At 47.3% G+C, this 17,505-nt stretch overlaps 1 protein-coding gene across 1 annotated transcript in view; it reads left to right on the top strand.

Moving 5' to 3' along the window:
• GYS1 (glycogen synthase 1) overlaps positions 1 to 17,505 on the top strand; it is a 37,631-nt gene that overhangs the window by 17,724 nt on the left and 2,402 nt on the right. The window contains exons 3-15 of the mRNA XM_083162255.1: positions 4,678 to 4,869; positions 5,150 to 5,338; positions 7,030 to 7,174; positions 8,532 to 8,649; positions 9,037 to 9,157; positions 9,250 to 9,356; positions 10,193 to 10,252; positions 11,015 to 11,093; positions 11,214 to 11,327; positions 13,203 to 13,329; positions 14,032 to 14,127; positions 15,195 to 15,358; positions 17,193 to 17,273. Coding sequence (XP_083018381.1) covers positions 4,678 to 4,869; positions 5,150 to 5,338; positions 7,030 to 7,174; positions 8,532 to 8,649; positions 9,037 to 9,157; positions 9,250 to 9,356; positions 10,193 to 10,252; positions 11,015 to 11,093; positions 11,214 to 11,327; positions 13,203 to 13,329; positions 14,032 to 14,127; positions 15,195 to 15,358; positions 17,193 to 17,273 — 1,593 coding nt within the window. The remainder of the gene's footprint in view (positions 1 to 4,677; positions 4,870 to 5,149; positions 5,339 to 7,029; positions 7,175 to 8,531; positions 8,650 to 9,036; positions 9,158 to 9,249; positions 9,357 to 10,192; positions 10,253 to 11,014; positions 11,094 to 11,213; positions 11,328 to 13,202; positions 13,330 to 14,031; positions 14,128 to 15,194; positions 15,359 to 17,192; positions 17,274 to 17,505) is intronic.

Raw genomic sequence — 17,505 nt, 5'->3', positions numbered from 1 at the left:
GTCAAAACAAGCATTAGGTCGACAGTCAAAAGGTCGACGTGTGTTTTTTCATGTTTTTTGTCCCAAATGTCGACACTGTCGACATGGACACCAAAAAAGGTGCACTGCGTCCCCTCGTATGGCTCACTGCGCTAGCCATGCTTCAGGCTTGCGGCACAATATTTTATATTCTCCCTCCACACCCTAGCGCATGGTAGGGCATGAAATACCGCCTGCCGGCTAAAAAAAAAGAAAACACTCATGTCGACCTCCCCAGTGTCTACCTAATGTAACCTTTTGGGCATGTTGACCTTTTCATGTGTCCTCCTAAGTCCTCTCGACCTTGAGCGGTCGACCCAATGCATGTTGACAATAGTGTCAATGTAAGGACCATATACCCCATATTTGTCTGGTTTTGTCATTCTCTTCTATTGGGGGCACTTGGAGATTTTTCTGTAGTTATCCTGGAATATGATCTCATGTAAAAGTGGAAGCAGAAGCAATGTTGAGGGACAGTGAGATGCAGAGGATCTGCTGATATCCGAGGTGCTGAGTTATTGGTAAAGCCCCTGTCAGATGAAGCAGGGGTACACTGATATCTGCAGGCCACATAGACTAGTAAGATATTAGACCGAGTGACTGAGAACGTGGATTGCTGACCCCTTCCCACCAGTAACCAGGGAACTTATGTGACCTGTATGTAGGAAGTACAGTACTCCGGAACTTTGTACTGGGGATCAATGACCTGAAGCAATGTGTTTTCATTTTGTACCTGTCCTCACCTGCCCGGCAAGTGATGTAACTGTGTACACCGTATCGCCACGGTTATGGTATAGTGGGTTGATGATGTCTAGGTCGACAACCAATGGTCCACTGTGACTTGATTGACATCTCTAAATGGTCAAACAAAAGGTTGAAAAGATCAACACGGTTTTCATGTTTTTGTTGGTGTCTATGTCGACAAGGGCACCGTAGAAGTGTACCGCGCCCCCTCGTGCTTCGGGCACTAATATAAGCGAACGCTATGCTCACTTGGATGGTAAAGTATGAACAAAAAAAAATGAAAAACTTTTGTCGATATTTTTCAGTGTTATGTCAATGTTGACCATTTGCATGTGTCGACCTTCTGTCAAAGTCAATCGTTTATAGGTGTCTACATAGTCACTGTCGACCATTAATGGTACCATTTCTAACAGTAGCTCTGGGCGTAACTGAGCATTGTCAACCCAGGAAGCCAAGACTATGCACTGGTCACATGACGTACTGACACACGGCACCTGGCTGGGGTCTGACGCCACACATTGGGGTAACTGTATGAGGCTTGGAGAAGTGGTATCTATCCCCATAAAGAACGTTGGGGCAGATGTATTAAGCCTTAACAAGAGATAAATTCAAGTGTGATAAAGAGAGATAAATGTCCAGCCAATCAGCTCCTTAGTGACTTTTTTCAAACACAGACTGTAACATGGCAGTTAGCAGGTGATTGGCTGGATGTTTATCTCTCCTTATCTCCCTTGCATTTATCTCTTGTTATGGCTTAATACATCTGCCCCAAAGTGTGCAAGGTGATAATGCTCCAGCCAATCAGCTCCTGACAGACAATTTACATATTGGAGCTGATTGGCTGGTGCATTATCACCATGCACACATGTATTAAGCCTTAACAAGAGATAAATGCAAGGATGATAAAGAGAGATAAACGTCCAGCCAATCAGCTGCTAACTGCCATGTTACAGGCTGTGTTTGAAAAAGTCAGTAAGGAGCTGATTGGCTGGACATTTATCTCTTGTTAAGGCTTAATACATCTGCCCCAAAGTTCTTTATGGGGATAGATATTACTTCTCCAAGCTTCATACATTTACCCCATTGTTGCATACAGTGCTACATGTGTTATTTAAGTGACCTTGCTTCAACTGAATAGTTAGTGTTCATTCTAGCACCCACCATCTTTGAAAACCCATGCAGTTCCTCTTCCCTGCCTGGGGTGTCACTATCTGCTGTAGTGCTTCTACCACAGTGTGGTCTGTATATCAGCACTGATATTCAAACCAGACCTGTGCTAGAAACACCACAGCAGACAGTGACACCCCAGGCAGGGAAGAGGAACTGCAGGGGTTTTCAAAGATGGTGGGTGCTAGAATGAACACTAGAAGTTATAATGCCCATTTATCTTGAGTGATCAGACTAGTTGTGGATGATAAATCTCATTGTGTATTTTAAATGTTGCTCCAGCCAATCTGCTCCCAACTTTCATTTTTCAACCACATGACAGAAGCTGATTGGCTGCAGCACCATTTATCATGCATAATGACCTGTGTCACTTGTGGGTAAATGAGCCCCTATATCTTATTTACAAGGGCATCCATCATCTCCCCACAGTGGAGACAACTGTTTCTTTTGGGCTTAACCAATATTCATGAAAGTGCAACCTCTGTTTAGTAGGGAGCGGTGATATAAATGAGGCACTTAGCAGGACAGCATGTTCCTGGTAAACTGATAGGCTGGATGTTGGTTCATCCCACAAGTGTGCGGTCTCCCCTCTAGCGATGTGACCCTTTACTGCCCGATGGTACCAGAGCAGAACTACGGTATGTATGACCTCAACTGTAATTATAGGCTTGGCACACAGACTGCGTCTTACTACAGTATGTATTGTATTTGCCTTGCCCTTCAGACCAGAATATGCCATCTTGTGACACTGCTAAAAAAGCTTGTTTGTATTCCTCGCCCTTCTGTCTGTGACACATGTCCACGCACTAAATTTAGCGTTCCTCCGCAGTGACCGGGTGTTATGCAGGGATTCAGTTACTGCCCGACGGAAAGGTCAAAGCTAAAAATTGTAAACCAGGTTTACGCTTGGGCCTCGAGTTCCAGGGCGAGATCACGTCGCCAGTTTGGTGGTTGGGCAGCTGTGATGGGAAGGGAGAAGGTGACCTTTAGGGGTCAGGAGGTCATGATGATAATAATAAAAGGGATTTTACAATGGTAACGTAAGTGTTTAATGTATGCTAATATGCATCATACTTGCCTACTTTAGGAAACTAGTTTCAGGAAGATTATAGTTGGCAATATAATTTTACAAAGTGCCCCATTGAGGGGGCGTGTCATGCTCCTACCAAAGGGCGTGGCTGGTTCCATATATGGAGAGATTGTGAAAAGAGATTGTGAGCGTGGCACCTAGAAGCGTGGGTGTGTACTGCTACATGTGAGAGAAATTCTGTAAAATTACTTATATCCAAATGTAGATGAGTCTCAAAGCAGTTAGTAAGAGCTACTATACTTGGGAAATGGTGCTGATGATTCAATGTAAAGGTATCTGTCTCATTCCTTTTTTCCCAAAAAATGTAACAGTGTAATGTGGGCTAGGTGACATGAGGGAGATTGCTAGACTAATGAGGGAGAGAGGGAGATTGCTGCTATTTCAGGGAGTCTTCTGCAGAATGCAGGAGGTTAGGTAACTATGGTCTAACAGTGTAATGTGGGCTAGGTGACATGAGGGAGATTGCTAGACTAATGAGGGAGATTGCTGCTATGTCAGGGAGTCTCCTGCAGAATGCAGGAGGGGAGGTAACTATGATGTAACAGTGTAATGTGGGCTAGGTGACATGAGGGATATTGCTAGACTAATGAGGGAGAGAGGGAGATTGCTGCTATGCCAGGGAGACTCCTGCAGAATGCAGGAGGGGGGGTAACTATGATGTAACAGTGTAATGTGGGCTAGGTGACATGAGGGAGATTGCTAAACTAATGAGGGAGATTGCTGCTATGTCAGGGAGTCTCCTGCAGAATGCAGGAGGGGAGGTAACTATGATGTAACAGTGTAATGTGGGCTAGGTGACATGAGGGATATTGCTAGACTAATGAGGGAGAGAGGGAGATTGCTGCTATGCCAGGGAGACTCCTGCAGAATGCAGGAGGGGGGGTAACTATGATGTAACAGTGTAATGTGGGATAGGTGACATGAGGGAGATTGCTAGACTAATGAGGGAGAGAGGGAGATTGCTGCTATTTCAGGGAGTCTCCTGCAGAATGCAGGAGGGGAGGTAACTATGATATGCATGCAGATGATGTCTGAAAATGTGACCTTCATAAACTAGATTCTACAGAAACATTGAACTAAATGTGTCAAGATGCATTTTTGGAATCTTGATGCAACACAACACAAGTAGGATGCATGAGAGACAATGCTGATTAATTACATGTATGACATGTGTATGTGACTGAAACTAGGGGCAATGGAAGGACAGAGTACCCACCACGTGGCTCCTGTATTGTTCCGAGTTTGCCTATTGCTGACTTAACGGGCCATACACACACTAGACGATACTGGTCACCAATATCGTTCAGGGCTTTCTGGACAATATTGTGAACATCATCGTCCAGAGCACTGTGCATCGCTAATGATGCGTGCTCCCGTGCGTCGTTATTGACCCGATCCCTCCTCCAAGCATGGTCGGACGAGGGAGGACATTGTCTACAACAGCCATGCAGCATGACAGGCGCCCCCCCCCATTGACTCCGTCCTTTGTGGACCCTCGTACTAATGTGTATGGGGCTTATCCCTGATATCATCTTTTGACCTTTATTAATCTACTTCAGGGGTCAGGCTGTACCTGGGATCTGTTTGGTGGTGAGGGGATTGGATAGGGGCCTATTCATAGTCAGTATCTGACCAGTAACCCTCTTCCTCCTGTGCAGGTTTACTTTGGTCGCTGGCTGATAGAAGGCAGCCCATACGTTATCCTCATCGACATCGCAGCCACAGCCTGGAGCCTGGACCGCTGGAAGACTGAGCTGTGGGATAGTTGTGCTATTGGGATCCCGTGGTACGACCGAGAGGCCAACGACGCCGTCTTGTTCGGCTTCCTAACCGCGTGGTTCCTTGGTGAGGTACGTGTGCCAAGTCACCCTCTGCTAGATGTGTACTGGGGACTGAGCACCTCGAGAACCGTTGGAACATGTGCGTTGGGGTTATGGGAGATCCCCGGGCAGGGCGGGTTCTCTGTTACGTCCAGGTGATTTGTTCCGTTGATTTGGGGCTATGCACACTGGTACCTGATATATAGGGGGTCATGCATCTCTGGTATGTCCCATCACACACACACACTGTATTGTTTGCTCACTATTCTCCTTGGTGCCTGCGTTACCTTCCCTCGCTTTTCTCCTACAGTTTGCAGCACAGTGCGGAGACGAGAAGCCCTTTATACTCGCCCACTTCCACGAGTGGCTGGCTGGCGTCGGCCTATGTGTGTGCAGAGTTCGCAAGCTCCCAGTGGCGACTATCTTCACCACGCATGCCACACTTCTGGGCCGGTACCTGTGCGCCGGTAGCGTGGACTTCTACAACAACCTGCAAACGGTGAGGCTGGCACCACAGCATGGGGGGGATGGGGGGGATGGGGGATGTCAGAGTGTAGCTGAATTAGAGGTGATGTAAGTATTACACGTAGAGAAGCACAATCCTATATCGCTCATCTGTGTAATATCCAGGATGCAGCGACGCGCACTATGTCGGCAATGACAAAAGTTCTATATGAACAAGTTTGGCGCTTACAAACGGTCGACGTGTGTTTTTCCCAATTTCAAAAAGATATACTTTGGGACTTGTTTGTACTTTAACAACCATGTGGCCCCGAAGCAGGCCCCTGCACAGCAATTGGGGGTTACACACTTACACACTATAGAACAGCCATTCCCATCAGTCCCTGCCCCAGGGGAGATTACACGCTATACTCCCTGAGACATGTACACACTTATACCCCTTTCACACTCGCAGAGCCGGGTCATACCCGGGAATGTGTTCCCGGATGCATCCCGGGACACTACCCGGGAATGTACCATTTCACACTGGCCACCCAACCCTGAATGAAGTCGGGCGGGTGGCGTCATCTGGAGGCTTGGCCAGGGCGGAGCTGGGAGGTGTCAGCACCTCCCAGCGGCGCATTTTCACTGCAGTGAATGGGATCTGGGTCACGCTGACCCGGAATACCCGTTCACACTGACTGCATACCGCGTCGATTCCGGGTTCTACCCAGGTCAGGACCTGGGTAGAAATCCCTTTCACACTGAGCTAAATCCCGGGTTGATGCGCGTTCATGTGCAAAAACCCGGGATATAGTTGCAAGTGTGAAAGGGGTATTACACACTACAGTGTAACATTTATACCCCTTTCACACTGCAGCTCTTAACCGGTATATTGCCAATTTTTTTTTTTTTAGCCTTTTAAACCGGTTAGAGCTGCAGTGAGAGAGCTCCATTCTGCATTTACCGGTTACAAATAGCCGGTACTTTCAAACGGGTGAAAAGCAGAGTCCTACACGGTTCAGAGCCGCTGTTTTTTATGCAGTGTGAACGGCTCTGAACCGGTTTATAGGACTCAGGCACTAGCTATGAGAGCGCAGTGCATATGTAATGAGCCACTCATTACATATGCACTATAGCTACTGTCTGTCCTGCTTTCACACTGCAAACCTGCTTGAAGCCCAGTATTTATGTGCAGTGTGAAAGGGATTTAAAACGGTAATATACCCTTTTAAATACAGTTTCAAAATACCGGGTCTCAAACGTTTAGGCAATGTGAAAGCAGCATTACAGTACACTGACTGCCCACATACAGAGGATGAAACCAAGGGGACTTTGGGAGTGTGGGAGGTCCATTTGCTATCATGACATCACGTGGTAGTCAAGCAATGCTCCTCTGGGAATGCTTTGGATGGCCAGGTTATCTTTATGGGCCCCTTTGGACCAACTGGGCCCTAGGCATTCGGCCTAGGTTGCCTTGTGAAAAATCCGCCTCTGTTCCATGGCATGGAAATCGGAACCTGGTTTCAAGAAACAGAACATGATTATTTACAGGCAGTATCAGAGTGTGCTTGCTGCTAAATACCCACTGGGGTGGACCCTGTTGTCATTTGATTTGTATATGAGGGTAGCCAGCTGAACAGCTGCTCGTGTCACCGGGGGGAACAGGTTGGGAGAGTTCCTGATATTTGCAGCTACAAGAGGCCTATAGAACATTCAGTAATTAATAAAAGTAAATGTGTTTGACAGTTTAACGTAGATAAGGAAGCTGGAGACCGGCAGATCTACCACCGTTACTGTATGGAACGAGCAGCCGTCCAGTGCAGCCATGTCTTCACCACCGTCTCCCAGATCACAGCGATAGAAGCTGAGCATCTGCTGAAACGCAAGCCTGGTAAGCATCCGGGGATGGGGATTTTGTCCTTGGGAACAGCGCCATCTGCTGTGCGTATCTGTCATGGCTGTTGGGGAGTGTCGCTCATTGCGCTGAATAAAGAAAACTATAGGGCACATTGGGGCAGATGTATTAAGCCTTAACAAGAGATAAATGCAAGGATGATAAGGAGAGATAAACGTCCAGCCATTCACCAGCTAACTGCCATGTTACAGGCTGTGTTTGAAAAAAGTCAGTAAGGAGCTGATTGGCTGGACATTTATCTCTCCTTATCACCCTTGCATTTATCTCTTGTTCAGGCTTAATACATCTGCCCCAATGTTGTACGATATGTAAAGATTGGATCTGAGGACTATTCCTGCATTCCTAGGAGCTACATGTCTCTCCGGATGTTGCCTCTGCAAAAACCATGCTGCACTGCAGGTGAGGCAGATGTAACATGTGCAGGGAGAGTTAGATTTGGGTGGGGTTTGTCCTTCAAACTGATATCTATATTGCAGTGTAAGAATAAAGCAGCCAGTATTTACCCTGCACAGAAACAAAATAACTCACCCAAATCTAACTCTCTCTGCACATGTTACATCTGCCCCCCTGCAGTGCAGCAAGGTTTTGTTCATTAGCATACCAAATGTGCTTTGCAAGTGAATCTGAATCAGGCTCTTAGTCACTACTGGTCAATGGGGGTTATTCAATCCTGGTGGCTGCTGAGCGATTTAGCAGAGCCCTACAACAGATAGCTGCCGTCCCTCCGGAGTGAAACCGGCCCCGTACAATTCTGCGGCTTGCGAAAATCATGCTGATCGGTGGGTAGCTGCACATCCATTCACCATCAAATGATTTTGCCCAAAATGCTTGGGCACGCATGCGTTGTTCCTGACACCCTCAGAGAATGAGAGGTTTCCTGTCAGTTCACTTACGACCAGCTAGCGATCAGAAAAGAAGCTGGATTTTTTTTTCGCCAAATGGTCTCGCGCATGTGCGCAACAATTCGTATTCATGCACAGTTGTTCGATAATTGGCCGCCTTGCAAAGTTGCAGGGCTGCAAACCGTTCTGAATAACCTCCTATGCTGGATATGCTGCCAGTGGTCATGTATAATGGTACGATAACTGTTATTGGTCACACACCACTATGATGAGTGCCAGATCCTATCGCAGCGGGAGACAGATAATTATATGAATTGACTCTCCTCTATCCAAAAACACATAAAGGACAAACCGGATCGGCCTATTGCCTCAGAGTCCGTTAATATAGCTGCGCAAGCTGTGTCATAAGAGTTAAGATTGTAAGCTCTGCACCTCGCATGTCAGGGCTGTTCTGGAAGCTGTAACCACATGGTGCTGCTTTGTATTTGCAGATGTAGTGACCCCCAACGGTTTGAATGTGAAGAAGTTCTCTGCTATGCACGAGTTCCAGAACCTCCACGCTCAGAGCAAGAACCGCATCCAGGAGTTTATCCGAGGTCATTTCTATGGGTAAGATATCTGTGCGCCGGCTAATCGTACAGGGCTGAGCATCCAAGTCCTGTTCAGCAGATGTTCCGACACATGGGCCGCTGTCAGCCGGTAACCTCTCCTGCCATATGTACTTGGAACGGTTTAATGTAACTGGATCCTAAATCACAGACTGTTGTTCTATGCTTAGGCCTTGACCTACACAGACAATTACATGCTGCTTATGAAGCACAGAACAAGCTCGTTTGGAATCACTTAGTCTATGAAATGTTATATGGGCACAATTATTGTATTATGTTCTGCTTATCCAAGCGCCCTTTAAATACGGACAAGCAAATATCAGGAGATTACATTGCAGCGGTGGAACAACCGATATACCAAATTTACTCCCCTCTTTCTCCTTCCCAGACACCTGGACTTTAACTTAGACAAGACCCTGTTTTTCTTCATTGCTGGTCGCTACGAGTTCTCCAATAAAGGAGCCGACATCTTTTTAGAGGCCTTGGCGAGACTGAACTACCTTCTGCGGGTGAGGACATAGTGTAAATGATGTACAGCGATTATTATACGATATTCCAGGTCATTGATCACCAGAACTAGTGACCATTCCCCTCCCCCCAGGTGAATCAGAGCGACACCACCATTGTGGCGTTTTTCATCATGCCTGCACGGACCAATAATTTTAACGTGGAAACCCTGAAGGGTCAAGCAGTACGGAAGCAGCTGTGGTAAGTGCACAAGGACTTGGGGACTGTAGGCTGAAATTGGGACACGTGTGAAACCGCTGCCCCAAAGGTTATAATCGGGGCCAGAATTAGCGCAAGGGTTTATGGGCCTAATTCAGATTTGATCGCTCGTCTGCAAATTTGCAGATGAGTGCGAGTACATGTCCATACCCAATTTGTTCCCCATCTAATGATTTCTCCAGTCTGTGTAAATGTGAGTCCGACCCTTCCACCACTGTGCGACAGATACCGGCTGATCAAGGCCAGCTCTGACGTCACCAGCTCTTCATTACAACGCACAATAGCAATCCGGTCTGAATGACCCCCTATGTTAGAAGATAAAGACAGTGCGGAACCCAGTGACCGGTTCTCGTTAGGTAAATAAATAATGTTGTAGTGCTGGAGGTTGACCACTAGTTGGCATTACTCAGGTGCTGTTGGGTGGTTTAACAGATGCCGTGGGTTAGTTTAAATGTCTGATGCCCTCACTCTCCATGAAATAAAGAGAAGCAGCCCTGTATATGGAGAATTAAAGGTCACTGTTTAGTAATTACTTGAATATGTTACTGCTATTATTTTTGGTGGCGTAGATAGACCTACAGTGTTTCAATCATTTCACCCGCCTGGGGGCACCTTTCTGCCCTGCCCCCTCTCCTGGCTGTGGTCTGTGATTTTTTTTTTTTTTAAAGGTCGGTATAGATTAAATGGAGGTGTTTTGAATAAATGTTTTTGAGTCATATCAGCTAATCGGAGAAATCCTCATTGTACTTATTATCGCTAATTAGTTGACTCCACGCTGCACGTTCGTTACTCCTTTTCCCGCTATGATCTCTTCACAGGGATACGGCTAATGCAGTGAAAGAGAAGTTTGGGAAGAAGCTGTACGAGTCACTACTAGTGTGAGTGCGGTCCATATATCTGTCTGCCTATGACGTGACTGGCGCAGGGCATCCACTACCGTTGCTCTGCGTATCCTCCTCTGATTATGATGAGAAAACACGGTTTACTGTTTTAAGGTTCCGGCATTGTCCGTCCTATGTAATATCTATCTATCGATATCAGATTAAGGGGGGTATTCACTTTAAGCCGATTTTTCCCGACACAGGAAATATTGGCACTCACCTATGCAGTGCTGCCGTTAACGGCACTGAAGGCAGTCAGATCCGACTTTTTAAAAAGTCTGATCTGTTTTGTCGGAAACTGCGGCGGATTGTCAAATTCACGGCCATTTTTTTAACAGTGTGCAGTCATTTTCGCTGATCCGCAGACTTTCCGACACTCGACAGTTGGAACATTGAATTCCGGCTGTCGAGTTACTGTTGGCTCAACTGAAAATCATAGACTTATGTGGAAGCACCGTGCTGAGCTTTCAGCTGGCTCCACCCTAGGGTGTATAACCGAGCCAAATGATTGTGTGTGGAGACATCAGCACGCCAGAAGCCTGCAGATATAATATAATAATTAAGTGGGGAACTTCGTGCTCCCCCCCCCCCCCCCCAACTGGCTATCGGTGTTGGGTGGCATTGTCCAATCAGGCCATAGGCCAGTTTGCCCAGTACACATGCCATAGCATCTTGACAGTTGACCTGTTAGATACACATGGAATTGCAGAATTTAAGAGACTGGACAATACGCATTAACCGGCTAATCTTATTTTGCAGAGGGAATTTGCCTGATATGAATAAAATGCTTGATAAAGAGGATTTCACCATGATGAAGAGAGCTATATTTGCTACGCAGGTACTGTATGGGAAGCGGACCTCAGTAGTGCATACATTATCATGGTGCATCCCATAAAGGCCGGAACCCGCTCTGCAGTTGCATCATGTGACTAAACAGGCCGACGTGTTCTCTCCACAGAGACAATCATTCCCTCCGGTCTGCACCCACAACATGCTCGATGATTCCACCGACTCCATATTAAACAGCATTCGAAGGATCGGTCTCTTCAACAGCAGCTCTGACCGAGTGAAGGTGAGACGGGGCTCAGTGTGTGTCACTCGCTGCTTCTTATATGGCAGTGCCAAGCATAGTCCCATTTGTCCTGTCTTGCTGCACAGTTGCCTTCTCTGTTACTTTGCACAAGCCTCTGTCTCACCTGTTCCACCTGTTGAGCGCTCTATTGTTTACGCTTCCATGGCGATTGCAGATGAGGATTGCTGTAGAATCTGGCACTCTGTTTGGCTGGGCCGCGTCAGCGGTTACGGAGAGCTGTTTTTTGATTGGATGGCTGATGGCTGCAGTCCTTTTATGGCCTTATTCACAAACATGCTCCGTTATGGTCCTGTTGTTTTTCAGTAGGATCCTAAGGGCCCATTTACTATGGGATCCCATATACAATGTGATCCTGGGTGGGATCTACCACCCAGGATCGCATTGCAATATGTGATCCAAACTGGTGATTTACGTAGAGGCAGAGACCTTGACGGGGGCTCCGAAAGGAGTCAGGAGGAACTGCTCAGCTGGGTGCTGGGGATCTGTTTATGAGCGGTCACCACTGACCGCCGGCTGTCCGCACTATGCCCTAAAAGCAGTGGCATGATTGATATGCTGCTGGCGTTTAGGAGGCGGCAACACGGAGCGTTCCAGAAAACTGGGGCATGCCGACCCTGTTTTATGGGCATGCTGAAGCCAGTGACCACATCTTTGGACAGAGCTTTACTGACCCTGGCACTAAGATTGTTCCTTACTTCCCCAGTAACATGAGTTACTCAAATGTCCAAAGTTCATGCAGATGATCCGATGCTGGGTCTTCGAGCGCAGCAGCGGATCACAGAAGCTGATAGTGACTGCGTACAAAGACGCACACCGGCTGTGCTAAAAGTCTTCACCACTAAATCCGCCCCATGATTGGCCACTTAGTCCTATTGGTGTGTATGGGGCGAGTGGGTGCCCAGGAGATAGGATGCCGCCAATCATGTCTGCTACAGAAGGACTACGCCTTCATGGCCAACCAAGTCGAGCGGTCTTCATTTGGCACAAAAGTCCAGGGGGCAGATGTGCTTACCTTTGGAGTGTGATAAAGTAGAAAGCGATAAACTAACAATCAGCTTCTAACTCCTACATGTTTGAAAAATCACAGGAGCTGATTAGTTGGTACTTTATCTACATCCACTTTATCTCTCTCCCAATATGTTCATGCGTGGCCACCATTACTAACATATTAACAACCCCCCCCCCTACTTTTCCTATGTATATTTTGTGCTTGGTCTGCCCTTTTCTGCATTGTTGCTGCCCATTGGCGTTACCTGGTTATGTTTCCATTGAACTGTGGGGAAACGTACGGGGGTTCTGGAAACTGGCTCATGGTCTAACACAATGACATTTCCTTAATGGGTGTTTTCATGGACAAGTGTCTCTCCGTTTTTTGATACAGCTACACCCAGAACCATCTGTGCTAGTAATAAATAAAGGAATGGTGCGTTCAGATGCGTCTTTGAACCCTTGAGCTGGTTTTGAGACCATTAATTACAGATAGGTGGCACCGTTGGCAGCAGAGTTAAAGGGCCAGATGGATCAATCTTCACAAAGTGATTAATGGAGAGTAAAAAACAGCCAGCCAATCAGCTCCTACCTGTCATTTTTCAAAACCAGCCTGTAACATGGCAGTTACTAACTGATTGGTTGGCTGTTTATCATTCTCCATTTATCACTTTTTGAAGCTTGATCCATCTGGCCCTCTGTGACCACTACTGATTACACGGCTTGTAGTCCCATAAGTGTCAAAAACCAGGCAACCCCAGGGTGACAGCACTTTGTTTTTACCCCTCTCCTAATTATTAACCCTCTCCCATCCACTTATTCTTGTCCCTACTCCTCTTTCTTTTCTTTTCCTTCTCTCCCTCACAGGTCATTTTCCACCCAGAGTTTCTTTCCTCCACAAGCCCACTCTTACCGGTGGATTATGAGGAGTTTGTACGCGGATGCCACCTGGGGGTTTTCCCTTCTTACTATGAGCCGTGGGGCTACACGCCTGGTAAGCCATGACTACTGCTGGCTGCTTTGTCATTGAAGCTCAGCCGATGGGCCACTATGCCTGTTGTTGTCTATCAGGGATGTAATATATAAATTAAACTTCCTTACTAATAATGAACCGAATGAAGATGCGCACTAATTCTGACAGCAGAAGGGCGGCCAGAGGTCAGACGTCACTTACACGCAGCATCGGCAGCCATTTTTTAGCTGATTATTTATGCAATTGCCACTGAGGCAGGGGACAAGTTACAGACTGGTCCATGTCTGTATGGTACACACATAAGGCATAGAATGTTGCTCTTTAGAGGATGTCTGTTCCTTATAGATGCTTATAGGAAAATAAAATATTTGAGATGGTCACAAAATAAATTCTGTTCAATGCTTTTTACGCAGCGCATCGGTTTTCCATGCTTATTGATAAAATCTGTACCACACCAAGTCCCGGTCATCACAGTCTGGCTGCTGTCACTTTGTACTTTCACCCCTGTGCGTACATACCGTGATGTTTGCCAATGTATGTGCCAAGTACTGAGACATGTTGTGGGCAGAGCTAATATTTGGCCAATCAATGCAGAAGAATCTAGTGACATCACTGAAGGTTAATAGGTAGGCTGCCTGGGGATTGGTTGATCACAGAACTAGCTGCCTCCTGTCTGACTAACCACCTGCTGTGTCTCGATACTGTTAATCCTTCTCATTGCAGCGGAGTGCACCGTAATGGGGATCCCCAGCATTTCCACCAACTTGTCAGGGTTCGGCTGTTTCATGGAGGAGCATATAGCGGACCCATCCGCCTACGGTAAGCTGCTCCGCACTTCATTGCTGCCTTCGGTACTTGTTTTCTACCACGGCCACAATCGGGAGTAATCGTGTACCTTAACTTAAGGTACACGATGGACGCGATGGACCCGATTTCCTTTGAAATCAGGTCCATTTTGCCGGCAAAGGCAAAATCGGGTCCATCGCGTCGGTCGCGTGCACTAACATGGCACCCGACGCGATGGACCCGATTTTGCCATAGGGTTCAATGTTAAAATATTTTTAACATTGTAATCGCGTTGGTCTTGTGCCATTATAATGGCACAAGATGCGATGGACGCGATTAAGCACATTTTACATAGCTAACAATGGGAAATGGGCCAATATTGCCCATTTCTCATTGTATATGCCCCCGTCATGCCTATAAATGAATGCCCCCCCCCCCATTGTGAGCAGCACCCCACGATTGACGCCAACCCGAAGCGTGGTGAGCGTAGCGAGTCCGCGAGGGGCGGCAGTACGCGTCCTCCGACCTTTTCATACCCCTACTATCCACGTCGGCGTTGAGTTGAGAATATAAAGTGTGACGAGCCACCCGAGCCCGAAGCGTGGCGAGCGCACGCGTATACCTGTGAAGTAATGCGCGTCCCCTCGCGGGGCTCGCTGCGCTCGCCACGCTTCGGGCTCGGTGGCTCGCTGCGCTCCCCAAACTTTATATTCTTCGCTCCGTGGATAGTAGGGGTATAAAAAGGTTGGAGGACACTTACCGCCGCCCCTCGCGGGCTCGCTACGCTCGCCACGCTTCGGGTTGGCGTCAGTCGTGGGGTGCCGTTCACAATTGGGCTATTTGGGGTCTGGGGACAATTTTACATTGAATCCAATGTAAAATAGGGTCCCAGGGACCCTATTCACATTTGATTCAATGTAAAAATCGCGTCGGTCGCATCGCATGCGATTTGGTCGCATGCGATGAGACCAATGTGATTTTTCCGGCCCGATCAAAATCGGTGTGGCCGTTCTAGGAAACAAGTACCCTGCCTTCTATAATATTCTTATTCACGCGTTCTCTCAACGTATATACTTGACACTGTCTGTGTTTCCCCGCAGGTATTTATATCTTAGACCGACGCTTCCGTTCAGTGGATGACTCCTGCACACAGCTTACTTCCTTCTTGTACAGCTTCTGTCAGCAAACGCGGCGCCAGCGCATCATTCAGAGGAACCGCACAGAACGCCTCTCTGACCTGCTGGACTGGAAGTACCTGGGAAGGGTAAGTAAGGACTTATGTAATATCAATAATGTTAATCACAACCTGGGTCCCGTGTGACGGTGCATCATCCAGGCTTAATGTAGCACGTGTACTCAAATGTCTTGGTGGGTGGACTCTTATGCAGTAGCCTAAGATGCAAATGTGTCTACATACGGTACACCTAGGGGATACAGTTACTAAAGATTCAAATGAAAAGTTACCCATAGCAACCGATCAGATTCTCTCTATCATTTCTCTGTTGCATCCTAGAAAATGATAGACGGAATCTCACTGGTTGCTATGAGCAATGCTATCTATCTTCTTTATTTAGAACCTTAAAGGTCCATGCACCCTGGGCGTTTCTGCACACATCGCTGGCTGAGAAATTGCCCAGTGCATACACAGTGTGCGACTTTCCAGAGTAGGAGACTACGGAACGCTGTTCCCCTGTCCTGGCAAACAGGGCGACGGCGGGTGACGGCGGCCAGGGATGATGTGGGAGAGCGCATCAGTGCTCATCGCCCGGCCATACACACTAGGAGGTTTTGAGCTGCTTTAGAAAATTTCCCCTCTAGCCTCAAATCACAGCAAATAGTCCCGTTTAACGTGCCACAGAATTTGCGAATTGTCTGCACCAAAACATTAATCCGAATGATCTAGTACACTATAAGCAACATTGGGGGAAAGTGTGTAATAAGATGGGCCCAATCAGACTGTCCTGTATCATGTTCATTATCATTATCTGATTTTTATCTGATCTCCTAATTACTTTGCAACTAAAAGCCCCCGTAAACCATTCTAACTTCAAATCGGGCCTGATATCCCTTCACCCTGCCTGTCCGCTTACCGGGAGGGCTACCTACCATTTGGAACTTGATGTGCCATTTTTTAACATGCGATAAATCGCATGCGATTTATTGCATGTTAAGGACACCCGGGGAGCTGCCAGCAGTAGGCCGCTGATTGGCTGGGAGAGCTCTCCCAGCCAATCAGCGGCCACCCATTCATTTGAATAGAAGTTTTGAAATCTCCTGCCTCTTCCTCCAGCTGCCAGTACTGGGGGTAGGGGGTCTGCTTGGCACTTCCCTACTCTGCAGACTATAGGTGTGTGCTGGCATACACCTACAGCCCTGATCGGATGCGATACATCGCAGGTGCTAAAAAGCACCCACGGAATGCCGCTGATGGGTCCGATCTGATAGATCATAGGTGCTGCACGTATGATCTACAGGATCCTATCAGATGTGCTAGGGAATGCGCATCAGATCCGACCTGCTGTCAGATACCTCCGATTTGGCCACTTTTTTTTTTTTTCATCCGAGATATCCGCTTGATCAGCTTGATCCGTCTGAATCGGATGAAAACAGGCCAAATTGGACATTAATCTTAAGTGCCTAGTAAACTATGTTCAAACTGAATCAACAAAATGCCCCCACCACCTACCTAGAGAATAGCATTGAGCCTGGTAACACCCTTCCCCTCTCCCCATAAGATAGTTGAGGGGAAAAAAAGACGTGTCACATCCAAGCACTGTATTAGGATTATAGGGGGAGCCGGGAGGAGAGGACAGTCGCCTTGGGGACCCCCGCACTGATGAAAACCTTGCTCCTTAGCTGTCTCGGGTGTGGCGTGATGCTCTCGCAGCTGCTGCTGACCGTAGCAGGTAATCAGTGGCAAGTTCTGTGCTATTCTGACTACCTGCTGCAGCCAGGCACTGCTAGTTGCACTCAGGCATTATCAGTAGCTCCTAAAGATTCAGAAGATATTTTATTTAATGACCTGCGTATTAGCAATATAAAGTAATTTTGTCTTTTTAACTTTTATATATTAACTTGTACATTTTTCTGTCTCTCAGTATTACATGTATGCCCGGCACATGTCCCTGGCAAAAGCCTTTCCTGACAACTTTACATATGAGCCCCACGAACCAGCAGCAGTAAGTAAATCCGGCGGCGCTTCCTTTCCTTCTATTATGTCGGTGCCCATTTATATGGCACGTTGCAGGTAGGCCCCAGATTACGGGAAACCGTGGGACGGATTTCACTTTGAGTTTTCACTTCCGAACAACTTATGATAAATGACTGTGGGGTCGTATGTAATGGAGCCCGAGATCGCTTGGCGTGCGGGGTGCTGGCGTAACTCAGACTTCTTTTAGAGGCGTAATGCTT

Source organism: Crinia signifera, chromosome 19 (assembly GCF_055691185.1).
Source record: "Crinia signifera chromosome 19, ASM5569118v1, whole genome shotgun sequence".
Classification (NCBI taxonomy): Eukaryota; Metazoa; Chordata; class Amphibia; order Anura; family Myobatrachidae; genus Crinia; species Crinia signifera.
The sequence above is the reverse complement of the archived record's forward strand: the minus strand, read 5'-3'. Positions and strand labels throughout refer to the sequence as shown.